General features: G+C 56.9%; 1 protein-coding gene across 5 annotated transcripts in view; it reads right to left on the reverse strand.

The window, feature by feature from the left end:
- The window catches only part of LOC144949065 (zinc finger protein DPF3-like), a 324,698-nt gene that overhangs the window by 233,657 nt on the left and 71,156 nt on the right, over window positions 1-19,885 (reverse strand). For 3 of the 5 annotated variants that reach the window (XR_013640239.1, XM_078878878.1, XM_078878877.1), the window contains exons 6-8: window positions 19,095-19,179; window positions 18,350-18,496; window positions 17,145-17,360 (exon numbers count right to left, since the gene is read on the reverse strand). Coding sequence is in view for 4 of the 5 variants with exons in the window: in XM_078878878.1 (XP_078735004.1) it covers window positions 17,145-17,360; window positions 18,350-18,496; window positions 19,095-19,179 (448 nt within the window). In the remaining variant the exon portion in view is untranslated. Of the gene's footprint in view, window positions 1-851; window positions 2,343-17,144; window positions 17,361-18,349; window positions 18,497-19,094; window positions 19,180-19,885 lie in introns of those variants that run through there. The other 2 variants (XM_078878875.1, XM_078878876.1) reach the window with 2 other exon arrangements.

A 19,885-nucleotide genomic window follows, 5' to 3' on the forward strand; every position in this document is an offset into this window, starting at 1 on the left:
ACTGCGGACGCAATGTTTGGGCATGAGACACACACGGGTACTCGCACACTGGTACACAAACCCGTACACACGCGGGCACGCACACGCGTACACACATGGGACACACGCGGGTACACATACTGGTACACACACATGGGCACACACATGAGTACACACTAGTGACGTGCGGGGAGGCACTGGCTCGTGTCAGAGCCAGATTCACACACTGAGGGGGCGTGTCCTCACTGAGGGGGCGTGTCCTCACTGAGGGGGGCGTGTTAGACACGTCCCCCTCAGTGAGGCAGATGTGATAGCTGCCTCCCCTGGTGCTTTTTCATTGCAGTTTCATGACGAGAACAGCGAGCCTAAATATCTCTATACACACACGTGACATAAGTTACCCGGAGTATGGAAGGCGAGGACATGAAATGAAGGGGTCTACAAACATTACATTGGTGACATACTGAGATAGTAACAGGCACGCGCTTATTGCCCGCGCTCCATCCAGTTGCTGAGGGGTTGCGCAATCAGAGGGGAGGCTGAGCTCGTGGCTGCCTCACCTCTCGTCTCTTCCTGTATTTGCAGCGGAGCTCCGCAAATTTGGCGATTTTGACTATAAAAATGATTGGAATCGTACAGAAATGACATTTATAACAAAGGTCAGTGGAAATATCTTAATATTTATTTTATTTGATTCTTCTTTTTTTTACTTTTCGTAACAGCTGTTTTCATTGGAGTATGACAGGTGAGGCTCTGCCTCCCCTGCCTCCTCTGACCGCACGTCCCTGGTACACACACGGGCACACACACGGGACACACACATGGATACTCACACGGGTACACACACGGTACAAGCATGAGTACACACACATGGGTACACACACATGGGTACACACACATGCATTCTCCATTCAAGGTGGAACCAAAAAGGCAAACCAAAACGAAAACCAAAAATACCAACACGCAAGGCTTGTGTCCATTCAACAACCATCTCTTTTATTTTTCTGCATAAATTATAATAGAGAGAGAGAGAAGAGAGAGAGGAGAGGAGATAGAGAATGAAAAATAAACAAAAATAATAATAACAAAAACCCTCAACCGGCCGAGACACACCGCGAGAAGAGGGAAAAAAATATATTTTTAAATTCACCGCGAACATGGGGGCTGTGACGTTCAGCGAGCGAGCGGGTGCAGGCGTAACAACCGAGAGAGCGAGAGAAAGAGAGAAAAACGCGCGCAAAAAAAAACTTAACCCGGCACCGTCGGACGAGGCTGCACCCAACGAAGGCAAAGACAGAGACGGACGGACGGCGATTTCGTCGTCCTTCAGCGATTTTGGTCTTTAAAATTCGGTGCCGGGGCAGCGAGCGCTGTCCACGTGACCCCCGCGGCGCTCGGGGGGAGGTGGCGAGTCGGCTTGAGAGATGCGGTGAGAGTTTGCCGCACAAGTGGCCGTCACATCATCATCATTATGGCTGCTACTACTATTACACGAATCATCCCGACGCCGTCACCACCACCACCATCGCAAGAGAGGAATTGGGGGGAGGGGGGCGGGAGGCGGTGGTGGTGGTGGTGGGGGGGAACTTTCGGGATGGCAGCGCTGCGTTTTAGATTGTTAGTGATGCTGTTGGTCGTGTCGATTTGTTTAGCACGCCGATCGGCGATTCTCACGGCGCCGGCAGCCGCGGGGACTGAACGACGGAACGGGATTGGAGACGTTAAATCGGCACTTGCCGAGCGAGAAGCAAAGAACGCTACTGGGGAGCAATGCACAGTAGGATGGGGGGGGGCAGCATTTATGGCTTGTACGTCATGTGCGTTGTCAGCCCAAAAGAAGAAAAATAAACAATTGTTATTCCTCGTCAACTCGCAACTTTCTGACAACTTTCGTTCGTGTACAAACATTTAAAACGAGGGCACGGTCTCCGGACAGATTCTATCCGGAACACACAAGAGACGTGGGGTGGGGGGGGGAACGGGGGGTGGGGGTGGGGGGGTGACTGGATTCCATCAGGGCCCAACCGCAGCAGCAGCCCGCTCTCCGCCTCCGCGAGATTCACGTCAGAAATTGTAATTCATTCGGATGTCGTTCAAAAAGAAGAAATCTTCATCGAAGCCGAGGATCGTCGAGCCGTTGCCGTCGAAGTGGCCAAACGCCTCGCCGAGCGCCGCACCGCGACCCCCTCCGGCTCCCCCTCTGGCCCGGCCCCCGCCTGAGGCCCGGCGGCCCCGGGTGGACGTGCCCCCCCGGGCGGCGGCGGCGGCCCCGCCGCGCGGCCCCCCGGCCCACCACCTACGGGCCCGACCGCCCCCCCGGCTCCGCTGGCTTCCGCGTGGCGCGTCCGCCCCCGTGCCGCCAGCTGGGCCCAGTCGGCACACCACACACGCCCGGGATCGCCGCGTTACCGCCGGGATGTGGCGGGGGCCCCTCGGCACGCCGCCCCCCCCACCCCCGACCCCCCCCCCCCCACCACCACCGCCCTCCACGTGACACGCCGGGTGCCAATTTGAAGGGCCGCGATCGTCGCCGGGGCCACCACCGCCGCCGCGAGACTCGTCCCGAGCGGTTGGCGGTGGCGAAGGGGGGGGGGGGGTACCGGCAGTTGTGGGGGGAGGAGGGGGGGCAGAGAGAGAAACGACCACGAAGACGATCGGGGGGGAAGGGTTCTGTCCGGGGGGGGGTCAAACGAAGACAAGAGGAGGAGCGCGTCTCGGGGGGAGGGACGGGGGGGGGGCTATGGGGGGGTCGGGGTTGTGTGACCTCTGCCTGCGATGTGATTGGATGTCGCCGTCCCCGGTTGCCTGTGGGGGGGGGGGAAGGGGTGGGGGCCCTCGTTCGGGCGACCGGAATCGCTTCACGGGGTGGGTGGGTGGGGGTGTTAAACACGGTGCGGCGACCGCTGCTGGTGATACGTACACAACAACAACAAAAAACATTTTTTGCCGGCGACGAAAATTGCCCCCCAGCGGCGTAGCAGCCGTCGAGGTGGGACCGGCCGCTCCGTTGGTTGCCGCGCCGACAAACATCGTCGTCGCCATCGGCGGTGGGGGACCGCACCGGGGGTTTCGGCATCGGAGCAAACGTCGAGCCACGTCCAGCACCAGCAGATTATTCATATTTTGGTTCCCAGCCCCCGTCAGCCGCCCCCCTCTCAAACAAGAAGGTCCTCACCCCACACCCCCTCACCCCCCCCACCCCCTCACCCACTCACCCCCCCCCAACCCCCTCACCCCCACCGTCACAGACTTGGCTGGAAATCCGTAGTAATCGTTCCCCGATGCCGACCCGCCTCGTGTTACCTGCGCGCAGCGTCGCGAGTTTCAGCCGCTTTCCATAACAACCGCAGTGCACGCACATTCCTGCCAGGGTGGTTAACAGTGGCTCTACAGGCAGCCGTGTGACCCGGTGACCTGCCTACAGGCACCCACATGACCACGTGGCCTGCCTACAGGCTCCCACGTGACCACGTGGCCTGCCTACAGGCAGCCGTGTGACCACAGGACCTGCCTACAGGCAACCGTGTGACCTGTTGACCTGACTACAGGCTCCCACGTGACCACGTGGCCTGCCTACAGGCTATTGTGTGACCACGTGACCTGCCTACAGGCTCCCCCGTGACCACACGGTGATAAGCATCCCCTGCTGGGAGACTCACGCGCTGGCTCACCTGTTGCGAAAGAGACTCTGTGGCTGACCTCTTTGAGGTCTCCCCGGTGACACAAAACAGCCCCTCCCCACCACCCCCACCCCTCAATGAAAAGTCAAAATATCCCGAAGTATGTAGGACCCTCCTGAAATTGAGTCGAAAGAAACACGTCGACACTTTCCTGCATAATGAACCTTCTGGGTCGATGTTCGCTCGGACGCGTGGGGTGGACATTCCCTGCTCATCGTCCGTCGTTGCCATCGTCGTCATGATGATCATCATCATCACCATGGTAATGACGTATGAAGTAGGGTATCAACATCGCCCATCATCCTCATCACCATGGTAATGACGTATGAAGCAGGGTATCAACATCGCCCATCATCATCACCATGGTAATGAGGTATGAAGCAGGGAATCAACATCGCCCATCATCATCACCATGGTAATGACGTATGAAGCAGGGTATCAACATCGCCCATCCTCATCACCATGGTAATGAGGTATGAAGCAGGGTATCAACATCGCCCATCATCATCACCATGGTAATGAGGTATGAAGCAGGGAATCAACATCGCTTATCTCATCATCGCCATGGTAATGACGTATGAAGCAGGGTATCAACATCGCCCATCATCCTCATCACCATGGTAATGAGGTATGAAGCAGGGTATCAACATCACTCTCTTGCTCCCCTCCGCCCCACCCTGCCCCCCCCCCCCTCCACTGCCCCCCCCTGTTAATTCCTCACGCACTCACGGCTCGGCATGTTAAGTGAGAAGCTCCCCCAATGCTATTCCAGCTCAGACCATAGAGAGCTCTCGTTAAACAGCAGCAGCAGTAGCAGCAGCAGCAGTAGTAGCAGCAGCAGCAGTAGCAGCATCACTCGTGGCAGCAGCAGAAGTAACAGCAGTAGAATCAGTAGAATCAGTAGCAGCAGCAGTAGTAGCAGCAGCAGTAGAAGTTGTAACAGCATTATTAGCAGTAGTAGTAGCTGCAGCAGTAGCAGCATCAGTAGTCGCAGCAGCAGTAGTAGCAGCAGAAGTAGCAGAAATGTAACATCAGTAGCAGCAGTAGTAGCAGCAGCAGAAGCAGCAGCAGTAGTTGTAACAGCATTAGTAGCAGTAGTGGTAGCTGCAGCAGTAGCAGCATCAGTAGTAGTAGCAGCAGAAGTAGCAATAGTAGAAATGTAACAGCAGTAGCAGCAGTAGCAGCAGTAGTAGCGGCAGCATTATCTCACCTTTTATTATGCTATGAACATGATATTATCGTGTTGCCATTTTAAATGCAAACGTGAGATTCCTGAAGGTGTCTGGGTGGGGTTCGTTGTATCTGCACTAAAAATGGGAAACGTTCATGTAAACGTCTTCGCGTGAGTGCGTGCGCGTGTGTGGGGGGAGCGGTGGCGGACCGGTTAGCACAACCCCAGTTCGACTCCCCGCCGACAGCCGACCGGTCCTGGGCCTTCCCTAGGTCGACTCAGCCTCAATCGAGTACCTGGTGCTCACGTTAAACGGCGGCCCGCTCACTTCCCAAAGCGAAGCGGGCGGTGGTTGTCCCGTGGATTGACTCGCCGGCCCGGCCATAGCAATGTGGAATTTCCAGCCGCCCATCCCAGGGCTGCAAAGCGAGAGACGGCCGCCGCCGCCGCCGCCACGTTCGGCTCGAGCCGGGAATCGCTTCGTGGGATCCGTCCGTGGCTTCGTGTCAATAAACTTTCGAAGCCGCGTTTGGGGGGGGGGGGGGGTGAAATGTGAGACTTTTCTGGGATTTTACGACGATTTGGCCACTCGCAAATTCATGACGACGATGATAGCAGTAATAACAACGACGACGACGGTAATCACCGTAATAGTCGATATTTATGCAGCAAGGCTTCGCCGAGTTTTCAATGTAGACGACGATTTAAAAGTGCATCGCTCCGGTGGCTTTCCAATGCATGCACATTGAACTTCTTTCGCACCGTACGTAGCCAACCGTGGCTAATCGGAGGTGCGGGGGGGGGGAAGGACAACAAACTAAACACAAAAGGCAGTTCCAAATAATGGTCACTGTTGACCGAGCGTGCCGCATCCGAACGTTTGATTGGCTAATTCCCCGGCGTGTGAGAGTTTGGGCCCAGCCGGGGATAACACTTCAAAGCTCCACACGGATGGATTCACTCCGCATAGCGACACATAGAGATACATAGAGACCCAACGAGGCATAAAGACCCATAGAGATACATAGATTCCCCTAATAGACGCATAGAGACACATGGAGATACATACAGACCCACAGATACAGAGAGACCCACATATACGAAATATACAGCAGCAGGCGTCAGGATCGGGATCGAATCCACGACCTCCTGTACACCAGGCGAGGTAGTTAACATCTCCTAGCCACCGTGATGATGATGATGATGAGAGAGAGACACGCAAACTCCAAATATACAGCAGGCGTCAGGGTCGGGATCCAACCCACGACCTCCTGTACACCAGGCGAGGTAGTTAACATCTCCTAGCCACCGTGATGATGATGATGATGAGAGAGACACGCAAACTCCAAATATACAGCAGGCGTCAGGGTCGGGATCCAACCCACGACCTCCTGTACACCAGGCGAGGTAGTTAACATCTCCTAGCCACCGTGATGATGATGAGGGAGACACACAAACTCCAAATATACAGCAGCAGGCGTCAGGGTGGGGATCGAACCCACGATCTTCTGTATACCAGGCGAGGTAGTTAACATCTCACCACCGCGCCGCCCTAGACGACGTCACAATGTAATCGATGTTTTGTTGTGAACTAAATATTCATAAATTTCGATTTAAAGCTTTCGTGACTGCAGGTATTAATATTCTTGGTTCTTTCGGTAAAGTCACGTTTAATTTATTATCATTTTATTATTTCCCTTCTCCGTGACTTTACCGAAAGAACCAAGAATATAAATATTCATGCGTTATATATTTATTTACTTACCTTGGACCCCGGATGCCACCGTGGCATCCAGTGATCCGAGGGTTAAAATGCAAAGAGGCTTTATCAAAAAAAAACTTTTAGTTGGCATTCGTCAACGGTGCGCGTGGCCGTGTGGGTGGCCATGGGGGTGGCCGTGTGGGAGGCCGTTGCCGGCATCGCCACCGCGGGCTGCTGGGCTCATGGGCGGCGGCACCGGCGCTGCTTCCATTCGTTTGCTTGAACGGCTGAGATAATTGGGATTTTTTAAATCGAATTCTAATTTATTTACCTTTCAAACTATATTCTTCAAACTATATCGGGCTGAGGACGTGGGCGCCAGCCCCCCGCACCCCCCAACCCCCCCCCCCCCGCCCGCCACCCCCGCCCGCCACCCCCGTCTGCATCGCTTGATTAAATTGCTTTTCCCCTCTTTTTCAAAATGACAGAAAGCTGAATTGAATTGCCTTTGTCTAAATTAAAACGTCACCTGCCTTCCGAGCGAGGCGCGGTTATCCCCCTAAATCAAGCTAACTAAGACGTACATTACATCTGAACGAGGGGTAGACAAACCGCACACGGGGCGTGGATCCTGCGGCCCTGTTCCCACCACCGCCCCCCCCCCCACCGATGCCACCCGAAGTATTTAAGGAACAACAACAAACAACAACAACAACCATAATACAGGGGGGGGGGGGGTTTGTTGGGTTAGACCGCGTAAATGTATAAATGTGTCGTTAAACACCGCCACCACCCGACACGGCTAATTAGTAAGGTTTGTCACGTAAACAGAACGTGCCAATCTGGCGTGCTGTACGAGTAAAAGAAATTGGCACGTTCTGTTTACAAGACAAACCTTACTTATTAGCCGTGTCGGGTGGTGGCGGGTTTAACGACACATTTATACATTTATGCGACCTAACCAAAAAACAACTATAGTATGGATGGTATCGGTCGTGAAAGCCTCTTGCGTCATGGGAACCTCATTTGCCAGTAAAAATATGATAATTGTTTTTTTACCCTTCTATCTGGCAACAGACTAGGCTCTAAGGAAAGCTGTCTCGGGTGTGGACCAATCAACTTCAAGGACAGTGCACATTATCAGAGTTATGTCTTTTGTTTGTATTATGACTGCAGGTATTGCGGTCTATGCAAACATGACTCCTTGTAAAAAGGTGTCAGTTTTGTTGCCAGATAGAAGGGTAAAAAAAACAATTGTCAGCCTCTTGCGTGTTAAACTGACAGCAACACTGTCACGGGTACGGCAACAATGTTGTTATTGGTGTCACGGGTACGGCGGTGGCACGGCGGTTAACGCGCCGCGCTAATAGAACCCCGCGGCCCGAGGTTTCCATTCAGAATCGGAAGAATCCGATGAGCTATGAAGCTCTTTTTGTTCACAGATGTCCAGGTAGGGACACGGGGTAAGAAAGTCACACAAATCACGATAGTAGTACAAGAAAGGTAATCAAATCACACAAACAAATACAACACTGAACCATCCCCATCCTGCCAGGCAAAGCCCACCGAGGTATTCACTTATTTCTCAGAAGCGAAAAGACCATCACAAATGATCAAGCTCTACAAAGTGGCCCCACCACTTGGGCAATTATATCACCAAACACGATCTCGACGATCTCAAGGCGTGTTTCGAACAGCAGCAGAGGGCCGGGCGCACCGACCCGGGCCGCAACGTCGCGCGGTCAGACGCCCCCCCACCGGCACGGCGTGACGGAAGGCCCCCCCCCATCTCGAGAGGAGGGGCGCGATTGTTACGGTTGTCTTTGACGGAGGGGGCCCAAGCCAGAGGTCGCAACCGGGTACCCGATACCCGCACCCTACCCGATACCCGGCTACCCGTACCCGGCCAGGTACGGGTACGGGTACCCGTTTGCGACCCTGGTGCGGCCAGGTACGGGTACGGGTAGGCCGTGAGTCACTGGTGAGTCACCGTTTGTCACTCATTTCGGGTAGGGTACGGGTAGGGAACGGGTACCCGTACCCGGCCAGGTACGGGTACCCATTTGCGACCCTGGTGCGGCCGGGTACGGGTAAGGAATCAAAACCCGTTTGCGACCTCTGGCCCAAGCCGACTGCGGGAACGCCGACCGGGGGGCCGAGGAAGGCCCCCCGCCCGGCCGGCTCGCTCGCAAACGTCGCAACCGATTGACGCGCTGTTCACGTGACAAACCTTACTGGCTGCGTCGGGTGGTGGAGGGTTACGACGCATTTATGCTCACGCGATCTAACCAGAAAACATTCATTATGAATAATATTGGCCGCGAAAGTCTGCTACGTGTTCAATTCAAGCGGATTCGCCGTCGACTCCCACGGAGACGCGGAGGTGGCATGGGGGTGGCAGCCACCCCCGATGCACCCCCTTGACCTCTACTATTAAACAATTTTTTCATTAACCAGGTAAGGCCCCCACTCAGCTGTGCAGCTCTTATTTTGAGAGGCGACCTGGCCATCAAAAAGTGATGGCTCAACGAAAGTGGCTCATCATCATCATCGTCGTCGTCGTCGTGCGGAAATTGACAGCAGCCTAAGTAACCCTTAAACGCGTGACGTTGATTCTAAATGCGGAGGGAAAAAACTGGAGGACCCGGAGAAAAATCCACACGACCACAGGGAGAGCGAGAGAGATGCAAACTCCAAATATACAGCAGCAGGCATCGTCAGAGTCGGGATCGAACCCACGACCTCCTGCATACCAGGTGAGGTAGTTAACATCTCCTAGCCATTATGATGATGATGAGAGAGAGAGAGACACGCAAACTCCAAATATACAGCAGCAGGCGTCGTCAGGGTCGGGATCGAACCCACGACCTCCTGTACACCAGGCGAGGTAGTTAACATCTCACCACTGTGGGCGCCCTCTCTGCGGGCCCCCCGCCCCCCCACTATTCAACCCCCACTAATCCCCCCCCCACCACCGGAACCGTGAGCACAACTGGCACGCGCCGAACGAGGAGGAACGAGTCTCAGCCCAGCCCCTCCGCTCCCCACGGCACCCCCCCCCCAACCCTCGCCAGCTGATCCCCCCCGGGAGCCAGTCAGCAGTGGGTTTGATATTCCACTAAGTTGATTAACGGAATATTGAAAGAATATATAATAATAATAATAATTGTCGTTCAAATCATAATCGCTTACATTTTTTGTCCGTCTGTTTGCTTGAGGGGGGGGGGGGGTGGAGTGCCCCCCCCCCCTCCCCCGCCCCCACCCCGACCCGGGTCCTGCGTTGTTTTTTTTCCCTTCCACGTTCAGAGTCACAGGTCACGCGTTTCACGGAGGGCAGTCGGCGACCGCCATGAGAATTCCCGCCACGATCACGAGCCGCTCCGTCGAGGCGCGCGATTGGACGGCTGCCAGGCCGGCGAGACGGCTCCGGCAGTCACCCTGCACTCCCCTAAATCTTAACCCTTTCCCGCTCCGACGACGACGTACGTGCGTGTGTACGAGCGCGATCGGAACGCGTGCGCGTCACCAGTTCTTTCTTCCGATTCCGACGACGTACGCGCGTGCGTGTGCACGAACGCGATCGGAACGCGTGCGCGTCACCAGTTTTTCTTCCGATTCCATTCCGATGACGTACGTTTTGCGCGTTGTGTACGTCATCGAAACGAAACCGGAAGTAAGACTTAAATAAAGTCACTTTGTTGGTACCGAGGCTCCCCGCAAGGCCACGCGGGAGGGCGCGTGGCACGCTTTTGGCGCCGGCTGTCGTGGAGTGGCGGCGGTGGTGTCGCTGCGGTTCTCTGCGGTGAGTAACAACGTCTCTAAATAAACAACGGCGCTGCTGCGTCTCTCCCTGAATAAATCGAACCCCGAGCCGCTCGCACGTTCCGAGATTTGGAGGTGAAGGTGAGAGACCCCCCCCCCCGTGCCCGACCCTGCAACTTGCAAACAGTCCCGGCACGGGGAAGGGTTCGAGATGTTTTCAGCCAATAAGTGACGAGTCGTGTTGATCGCACGCGTGGGAGGAAGCCGGAGCGCCCGGAAGAAAACCCACGCGTGCGAGGGGACAACGCTCGATCCCCGTACGGGAGTGACATTTGTTTGCATCAGTCCACGCCCTGCTGTGCCGCCTTTATCCTGGCGAGCCCAGGGTACGGCTCATCCTCGGCACTCACGGGAAGGGAGTTTCGCCACATTTACTCATCCATGCGGTGATCCACCAACCCTCGCTGCTGCTGCTGCTGCTGCCTCCACGGCGCTGAATCAGAATCTTCAGTCACGCGGGAGGAATCCGATGAGCTACAAAGCTCTTTTCCGCACATGTCCCAGTCGTCACCGATGTCCACCGCCATCACCGGTGGCTCGACCGCTCACCGCTCACTCTGCCACTCACCCATCCCCAGTTATTGTGCGATGCTTTTAAAAAAAAAAAATTCACTCTCCCCCATGCCCCCAAACCGCCCCCCCCCCCATCCCCCCATTTTCCCATGATTTTGGACGACGCATCGAGACGACGCTCGCCAAAGAGCTCGTGCACACCCCCCCCCTACCCCCCCCCCTTACCCCCCCTACCCCCTACCCCCTCCAGTGGGGTCGGGGCCGAGCGGAGTTTACGCGGCCGATTTAAATTGCTTCCATACGGCGACTCTGGCACGGCTGTGTGGTGACTGTTCGGAGCGGGGTGAGGGGGGGGGGGCACGTGGGGGGGGGGGTTTCTCTCGCTGCACCAAAACCAAAATAACTACCACGTGCGGCTCATCGGCTCCCCCCAAGTTGGGGGGGGTGGGGGGGGTGTGGGGGGGGTGGGGGGGTGGGGGGGGTGGGGGGGGGGTGCTGTTCAAAGGTGGAGCGGCCGGCTCCGCTCCGCAACGCGATTTCCACACGTCCCGCCGCCCGTTACCTTCGCGGGAATTTCCAGCGGTGCCGCGGACGGCGTCGCGATCGTCGGCGAATCATTCGAGTCCAATAAAAAAAGCGAAAAAAATTACGGAAGTTTATTTCAGCGGGTAAGGCCCCCGCTGAGCTGCTACGCGTAGCTCTTTCTCAGAAGCGACCCGGCAACACAGCAAGTGATCGCTCCACCTGGGTGGCTTGCCGTGCAATACAATTATAGCAGCCAAATGCTCTTAAACGCGTGATGCTGATTCTTAAACGTGGAGGGAAAGAACCGGAGCACACGGAGAAAAATCCACGCGACCATCGGGGAGAGAGAGACACCGCAAACTCCAAATATACAGCAGCAGCAGGCGTCATCAGGGTCGGGATCAAACCCACGACCTCCTGTATACCAGGCGAGGTAGTCAACATCTCCTAGCCACCGTGATGATGATGATGATGAGAGAGAGAGACACGCAAACTCCAAATATACAGCAGCAGGCGTCATCAGGGTCGGGATCAAACCCACGACCTCCTGTACACCAGGCGAGGTAGTTAACATCTCCTAGCGCACTGTGGTGATGATGGGTGCTATTCGCAAACAGCACTTGCCCCAAGTCTGTTACAGGCTGTCGGGGGGATCTTTGTCTTGTCTTTGACGTGCCCTCGAGGGGAGCGGTAGTGCAACGGTTTGCGCGCTCTGACGATTATCTGAACAGCACTTGCTACTCATAATAAAGGTTGCTGGGTTAGATCGCGTAAGTATAAATGTGTCGTAACCCTCCACCACCCGACGCAGCCAATTAGTAAGGGATTTGTCACGTAAACAAAACGCCAATTAGTTACTAATTCAGCTCACCGGTGTGTTGGAGAGTAAATGCAAGTTTATACTTCTAAATCTAATCCAAAAATCTTTATTATGAATAATATTTGTCACGAAAGCCTGCCACGTGTTAAAGCATTTGCCCCGGCAGTCTGTTCAGGCTACACAGGGGATCTTTGTATTGGCTGCCTGCCAAAAGTTATTTGAAAGTAGCATTTGCCCCCCCCTCCTTTCTCCAAGGAGAAAGTTCCCCCACCACCGAGTGGATCCGCTGTGATCGCGACGCTGGATCGAGGTTCTGCCGTCGCTGCCGTTCTGTCCGAGGCGCCGGCCGTGACGTACGGGGGCCGTGTGGGAGCGCGGAGATCAGCACCTCCCCGGAAGCGGCTTTTCCCCTCCGGCAGGAAATGGGAAAAATAGCGTAAAAAAAACGCCGACGTGCTCAAGGCAGGCGGCGCAAAGGTGACACGCCGGGGTCACGCGCCTCAGATCTGTAGCTCTTGAGCCTCCCACGAGACGGCCGCTGGGGCCCCGAGCTTCGAGCCGTCGGTCGGCCCGGGCAAAATGTCGCCCCCTTTGTCGAACTCGCGGACGAATCGAAGGCCTTCTTGGTTCTTTTGGTAAAGTTACGTAGAATGGAAATAATAAAGTAATAAAAATAAAACATAATAAAAAAAATTTATGTTTTCTTTTTATCATTATTTTTTTACTTTATTATTTCCCTTCTACGTGACTGTACCGAAAGAACCAAGAAGATGAATCCCTGCAGTCACGAAAGCTTTAAATCGAAATTGAATCGACGGCCGTCGGCCACCGAACCGCTTTCGTTCCGCGATCCGGAGCGAGCGTTTTTTTTTGCGGCGCAGCGATGGAAACGGAGAACGGCGTTTCCATTCTTGGGGGAGGGGCGGGGGTGGGTGGGGGGAGATGGCAAACGGCTGCTCGTTCTTCGCGAATCACAAAAAAAAATTCCCCGCACGCTGCGAGCGAAATGTTACCGTCGCTGCAAGTCGCTCGCTTGCGAAACCGCTCGAGCAGCAACCGCTCGCCAACGGCGGCGGAGACGTCCGCGCGCAACTTTGCCGCACGCAACCCAGTTGCAACCGCGTGCCGCGCGCAACCGTGCGGGTGCAACTGGGTTGCGCGCAACGGCAGATGACGGTCACACTGCGGCGAGGAGATCGGGTCGGCTTAACGAAGCGGTGTCGATGATCAGGCCGGTTCTCACAGATCGCGCAAAAACTTTCTTAAAAACAACACACCCCTGTTCGAAGCAAGCAATGGGCAATAACTCTCACAGCCCTCAACTAGCGGTGGAAATTCCACGTTCCTATGCCGGGGGCTCACTTCCCAGCAAGCAGTGCGCTCGTTGTCCATTCGCCTCCATCCAGCGCGCCGCCCCCAATCTCAGAGAAGCTGAGCAGAGAAACACCGGGGCACCTGGATAGCGCTTGGGAGGGTGACTGCCTGGGAAACCCGCAGGTGCTATAGGCTCTGGGCTGCGAGGTGCGGCCATGAGGCGGACATCACAGCAACTTAATTGGATCCATCCGTGCGAGGCCATTGAGTGTTATCACCATGAACTCTCCTGCCGCCCCCGCCCCTCCCGTACGCACGGTGAGCTTTCTCCGGATTCCCGGGTTTTGCCCGCCGCGCGCCACGTGTCGGGGTGGCGAATGAAACCGGCCAAACATCGAAACGCAGGAACCCTCGAGAAAAACAGAAAACCCCAACAAAAAATTGACTTTCGTGGATTTACAACAAAAACAAACCCGGCATTATTGTGACGACGACGACGACGGTGATTAGGAGCCCTGCTGCGACACCAACTGCACGCTAATCGGAGTGATATTTACGAGGATCCAGAGTGCCAAAATACCGGAGGCCGTAACATGACGGAGATTAATATTAATTAGCGCAGCTTCCTCTGCATCGTAACTGGGGGCCAATTAGAGAAATATTAATTTGTTACTCCCCATGAACACAAACTGTGATCCTAATCGACTGGCGCTCTACGATCACCGCAGGCTCGGCAAGGAGCGACCGCCAGGAACTGGAGAGTTCCTCCTGACACAGCGAAGCGGGAGGGCACGCGTGTTGCATGTGTTGTGTGTTGCGTGTTGCGTGTTGCATGTGCGTGTTGCGTGTGCGTGTTGCGTGTTGTGTGTGCGTGTTGCGTGTGTGCACGTGTTGTGTGTGCGTGTTGCGTGTTGTGTGTGCGTGTTGCGTGTTGCGTGTTGTGTTGCGTGTGCGTGTTGCGTGTGCGTGTTGCATGTTGTGTTGCGTGTTGCGTGTTGTGTGTTGCGTGTTGCGTGTGCGTGTTGTGTGTTGCGTGTGTGCACGTGTTGTGTGTGCGTGTTGCGTGTTGCGTGTGCGTGTTGTGTGTTGCGTGTGTGCACGTGTTGTGTGTGCGTGTTGCGTGTTGCGTGTTGTGTGTGCGTGTTGCGTGTGCGTGTTGCGTGTTGTGTTGCGTGTTGCGTGTGCGTGTTGCGTGTTGTGTGTGCGTGTTGCGTGTTGTGTGTGCGTGTTGCGTGTTGCGTGTGCGTGTTGTGTGTTGCGTGTGTGCACGTGTTGTGTGTGCGTGTTGTGTGTTGCGTGTTGTGTGTTGCGTGTTGCGTGTGTGTGTTGCGTGTGCGTGTTGCGTGTTGTGTGTGCGTGTTGCGTGTGTTGTGTGTTGCGTGTGCGTGTTGCGTGTGTGTTGCGTGTTGTGTGTGCGTGTTGTGTGTTGTGTGTGCGTGTGCGTGTTGCGTGTGCGTGTGCGTGTTGCGTGTTGTGTGTGCGTGTTGCGTGTTGCGTGTTGTGTTGCGTGTTGTGTTGCGTGTTGTGTTGCGTGTTGCGTGTGCGTGTTGCGTGTTGTGTTGCGTGTTGTGTGTGCGTGTTGTGTGTTGCGTGTTGCGTGTGCGTGCTGTGTGTTGCGTGTGTGCACGTGTTGTGTGTGCGTGTTGCGTGTTGCGTGTTGTGTGTGCGTGTTGCGTGTGCGTGTTGCGTGTTGTGTTGCGTGTTGCGTGTGCGTGTTGCGTGTGCGTGTTGCGTGTTGCGTGTGCATGTTGCGTGTTGTGTGTGCGTGTTGCGTGTTGCGTGTGCGTGTTGTGTGTTGCGTGTGTGCACGTGTTGTGTGTGCGTGTTGTGTGTTGTGTGTTGCGTGTTGTGTGTTGCGTGTTGCGTGTGCGTGTTGCGTGTGCGTGTTGCGTGTTGTGTGTGCGTGTTGCGTGTGTTGTGTGTTGCGTGTGCGTGTTGCGTGTGTGTTGCGTGTTGTGTGTGCGTGTTGTGTGTTGTGTGTGCGTGTTGCGTGTTGTGTGTTGTGTGTGCGTGTTGCGTGTTGTGTGTGCGTGTTGCGTGTGTGTGCGCGCGCTCCAACGGACGATTAGCCGACGACGTCAGCGACGAACCGCTCTCGACCTACGGGCAGCGGCGCCAGCGGCCGCACCGTGACGGACGGACGGGGGCACGACGCCACCACCACCACCACTACCACCACCGCCACTACCACCACCACTACCACCACTACCACCACCACTACCACCACCACTACCACCACCGCCACCACCACCGCCACCACCACCGCCACCACCACCACTACCACCACTACTACCACCACCACTACCACCGCCACCGCCGCCACTACCACCACCACTACCACCACCGCTCCCGGCGCTCCCTCCAGGGACGCGGCACCGCGTCTCCCCGTCCCTTCCATGAATCTCATTTCAACGGCCTTCACCGACACGTGCGTACGTGCTGCACGCGCGCACGTGTGTGTGTGTGGTGTGTGTGGTGTGTGTGTGTGGTGTGTGTGTAGTGTGTGTGTGGTGTGTGTGTGTGGTGTGTGTGTGTGTGTGGTGTGTGTGTGGTGTGTGTGATGTGTGTGGTGTGTGTGTGTGGTGTGTGTGTGGTGTGTATGTGGTGTGTGTGGTGTGTGTGTGTGGTGTGTGTGGTGTGTGTGTGTGTGGTGTGTGTGTGGAGTGTGTGTGTGTGGTGTGTGTGTGGTGTGTGTGTGTGGTGTGTGTGTGGTGTGTGTGTGTGTGTGTGGTGTGTGTGTGGTGTGTGTGGTGTGTGTGTGGTGTGTATGTGGTGTGTGTGTGGTGTGTGTCGTGTGTGTGGTGTGTGTGTGGTGTGTGTAGTGTGTGTGTGGTGTGTTGGTGTGGTGTGTGTGTGGTGTATCTTGTGTGTGTGGTGTGTGTGTGGTGTGTGTGTGGTGTGTGTGTTGTGCGCGCGTGTGGACGGTGATCCTATTGGAACGGAGACCCAACAGAGCATTTCCACGACCGCCGTGAACACCCAGACGCTCCCTAACCAGCCCAGGGGCGACCGTGTTTCTGGCTCAGAATCGGGCGTTGTGGGGTGGGGGCGTTCTGGGTTCGTGCTGTCCCCGTGCGCGGTGAGGCTCCTAGAGGCTCCTTGAGACTCCGCGAGGCTCCGTGTGAGCTCAAGCCGATCTGATCCTCGCCCTGCGAGCGCTCTGGCCTGACTGTCGGCGTGCGGCTGAGGGGGTTGGACCACCTCTTTGGGCCCCGGCTACGGTTCAAGCGGCGAGGCCGGCACACGTCCCGCACTAGGGAGAGCTTATCACGACAGGACCCGCTCCCTCACCCCGCTGACGAGACTCGGGCAGTCGAAACCGGTCGACGGACCTCGGCAAAAAGCGGCGCTGGGGGAGGCAAAACCAAAAGAAAAAGCCCCGCGCTCCGAATTGCCCGAAGATCGACGGACCTCGGCAAATTTTCGGCGGCCAAAGAGAGCGGCCGTGTCCGGTCCACGCGACGTCCCGTCTCCGTTCCCCACTACCGTTGGGCCTGGCGAGGGAGGGGTCAGGTCGGGTCGCGGTCGGGTGGGGGCCGGGTGCGGGCGTGCGAGGTGGGGGGCGTGCATGGAGCGGGGGTGGGGGGGGTGGGTGGTGGGGGGGGGGGGGTCTCCTACCCGAGCGTCCGCAGTCGGAGCAGGAGATGAGCTCCTCGGAGAGGCCCGACTTCTTGTTCATGTGCGGCCCGCCCAGGCAGAAGTCGCAGTAGGTGTTGGGCAGGGACGGCGGCTGCCCCTCCGGCGCTTTCTTGCCCGTCGTCGCCGCCGTCGCCGTTGCCGCCGACGACGCCGCGGCCGTCGTTACGGCCGCGGTCGCCACGGATGCCGCGGCTGCTGCCGCCACGGGGGGAGAGGGAGAGGTGGCGCAATGAGCGAGGAGGAGTGGGGGTGAGTGAGTGGTGAGGAGTGAGGGTGAGTGAGTGAGGAGTGGGGGGTGAGTGAGTGAGTGAGGAGTGGGGGTGAGTGAGTGAGGAGGAGTGGGGGTGAGTGAGTGAGGAGTGGGGGTGAGTGAGTGAGGAGTGGGGGGGAGTGGGGGTGAGTGAGTGAGGAGTGGGGGTGAGTGAGTAGGGAGGTGAAGCCAAACGGACCGCCCGCTGTATAAGAGCACAACGCAGCGTGCGTGCGGACATGTGGCGTCGTCAGTGGTTGCCGGAGAATTGGATTGTGGGTGTCCCTCTTTGGCTTGGGTCGCCATCTAAATCATTTCGAGTGAACATGTGACCGGCCGACAGCAGCAGGAGGACCACAATGCACTTCTGCAGGAACCGCTAAATGGTTTTTGCACAGTGCATCGAGGCTGCGGCGCTTTCTACGCGTTTCCACGTTGGTGCTTGATATTTACAGTTTTTCTGGCCTGCACGATTACTGTTATTGTTGTTGTTGTGCGAAGACCGGTACCAGCGGTGGCAAGATCGGCCTCTGTGGAGGAGGCTCCAACAAGAACGGAGGGCAGAGGAGCGACGCTCACAACAACGAGCGGAGCGCCGGGCGGCTAAAATACAGAAAGTTGGCCCAGTAGGGGGGTACAGCTGGTGTGCATCTACCGATCATCTCAGTCAAGCGACCCGTGGCACCTGCTGGGTCTGTCCCGTGACCTGCCGTCAGCGAGCCTTCGACACTTCACGTGGTAGCCTCAAAGTGCACCTGGCCTGGCACAGGCGCCGTGGTGACGTCACCGTCACTCAGTGGCGAATGGCGGTGGCATTGGTATGGTTATTGGTATCGCCGTGTGCGAGCGTGTGTATGAGCGAGTGTGCGAGCGAGCGTGTGAGCGAGTGTGTGAGCGAGTGTGCGAGTGTGTGAGCGAGAGGCGGGAGCGCTACCGGTGTCGCGCTTGCGGTCGTCGGAGCTGCGGGACGCCGGCGTGCGCGGCTCCGAGTCGCGGTCCTCCTCCACCTCCTCCTCGGCCAGGTGCGAGTGCGTGTAGTGGTAGCTCAGCCCCGGGCGGTTCTTGTAGCGCTTCCCGCAGACTGACACGCCGACAACGACGACGAGTAAGAACAACCACGCGCACGCACGGGTCCCGCCGCACCGCGCCCTCCACCGCGCGCGTGCACGTGGAGTGTTCACTTGGCGGCAACGCCGGTGGTTGCCGGGCCGCGGCGAGGCGGCAGCGGCGCTGCTGGGATAGCGGCGGTGCTCGCCGAGGAGGGCCGGGGCCTTTCGCCGCTGGTTTGCGTCTCACCAAGCTTTGGGCGACGACAGTTTTTTTTTTTAATCGGGTAAAGTCCCGGAGGGCGACGCGACTTTACACGAACGTTTTGCTCGGGTTGGACCGGATTCCACGAGTGTTATTATCGCGCCCCCCGGTTTGTTCTGGACGGACGGACGCACTGGGCAGCGCAGGAGTAATCACTGCAGCCACTTGATAACAACCGTGACCCTTCACATGTCGAGAAGTGCAGAGCAATAAGCCGGGAGCGCCGGCTGCAGCCTTCCATCATAGGGGAAATTTCCTAAAGCCAGGCCCGATTTTCATCGACGCGAGCGTGTCCTCCGCCCCCCCCCCCCACCGGCACAGGCTTAGTCCCATTAACCGCGCCCACCACGCGACGCCACGCAACTCACTGTCGCAGACGTACGGCTTGTCCTTGTCCTCCTGCGGAGCCGCCTCGCTGCTGTTCTTCTTCTTCCGCTCGCCGCCGTTGCGGCCCTGAGGGGGGGGGGCGGCGTGGGACGGACGCGATTGGACGGCGCCTCGTGCAAAGTCGGTTTCCTCGCGGCCGAATTCCGCCCCCTCTCTCCCGCGTCTGTACCTACGGTGCGGTCCGTTCGGTCAACTTCTCTCGCAGCGTAAGTAGCCAACCGTGCTAAACTGAACTCTTTAAACTGATCAATTGTTTATTTTACCAGGAAAGGCCCCACTGCCCTTTTTGAGAAGCGACTTGGTCATCGCAAATGAGAGCCCACCGAAGTGGCTCATCATCATCACCACATGGAAATGTATAGCAGCAGGCGACAACTCTGAATCCTAGTGTTCCTCATCGCAAGGCCTGGCGGCCCCCTGGTGGCCTTGAGTGCGGCCCCTGACGTGCGGCTCGTCATCACGTGGACATTTATAGCAGCCAAATACTCGAAATGTGGAGGGGAAAAACCGGAGGACCTGGAGAATAATCCACGTGACCAGGGGGAGAGAGAGAAACGCAAACTCCAAACGTACAGCAGGCGTCGGGATGGAATCCACGACCTCCTGTATACCAGGCGAGGGAGTAAACATCTCCCAGCCACGGTGCTAACCGGCGGTGCCTTCACGGCCACGGCGGAGTATTCCCACGGGGCCCGCACGGTGCGGCGAGGCCCCCCCCACCTCTCGGACCGATCGTCATTTATCAATCGAACTGCTTCGGGACCAAATGCTT

This window comes from Lampetra fluviatilis, chromosome 52, assembly GCF_964198595.1.
Source record: "Lampetra fluviatilis chromosome 52, kcLamFluv1.1, whole genome shotgun sequence".
NCBI lineage: Eukaryota > Metazoa > Chordata > Hyperoartia > Petromyzontiformes > Petromyzontidae > Lampetra > Lampetra fluviatilis.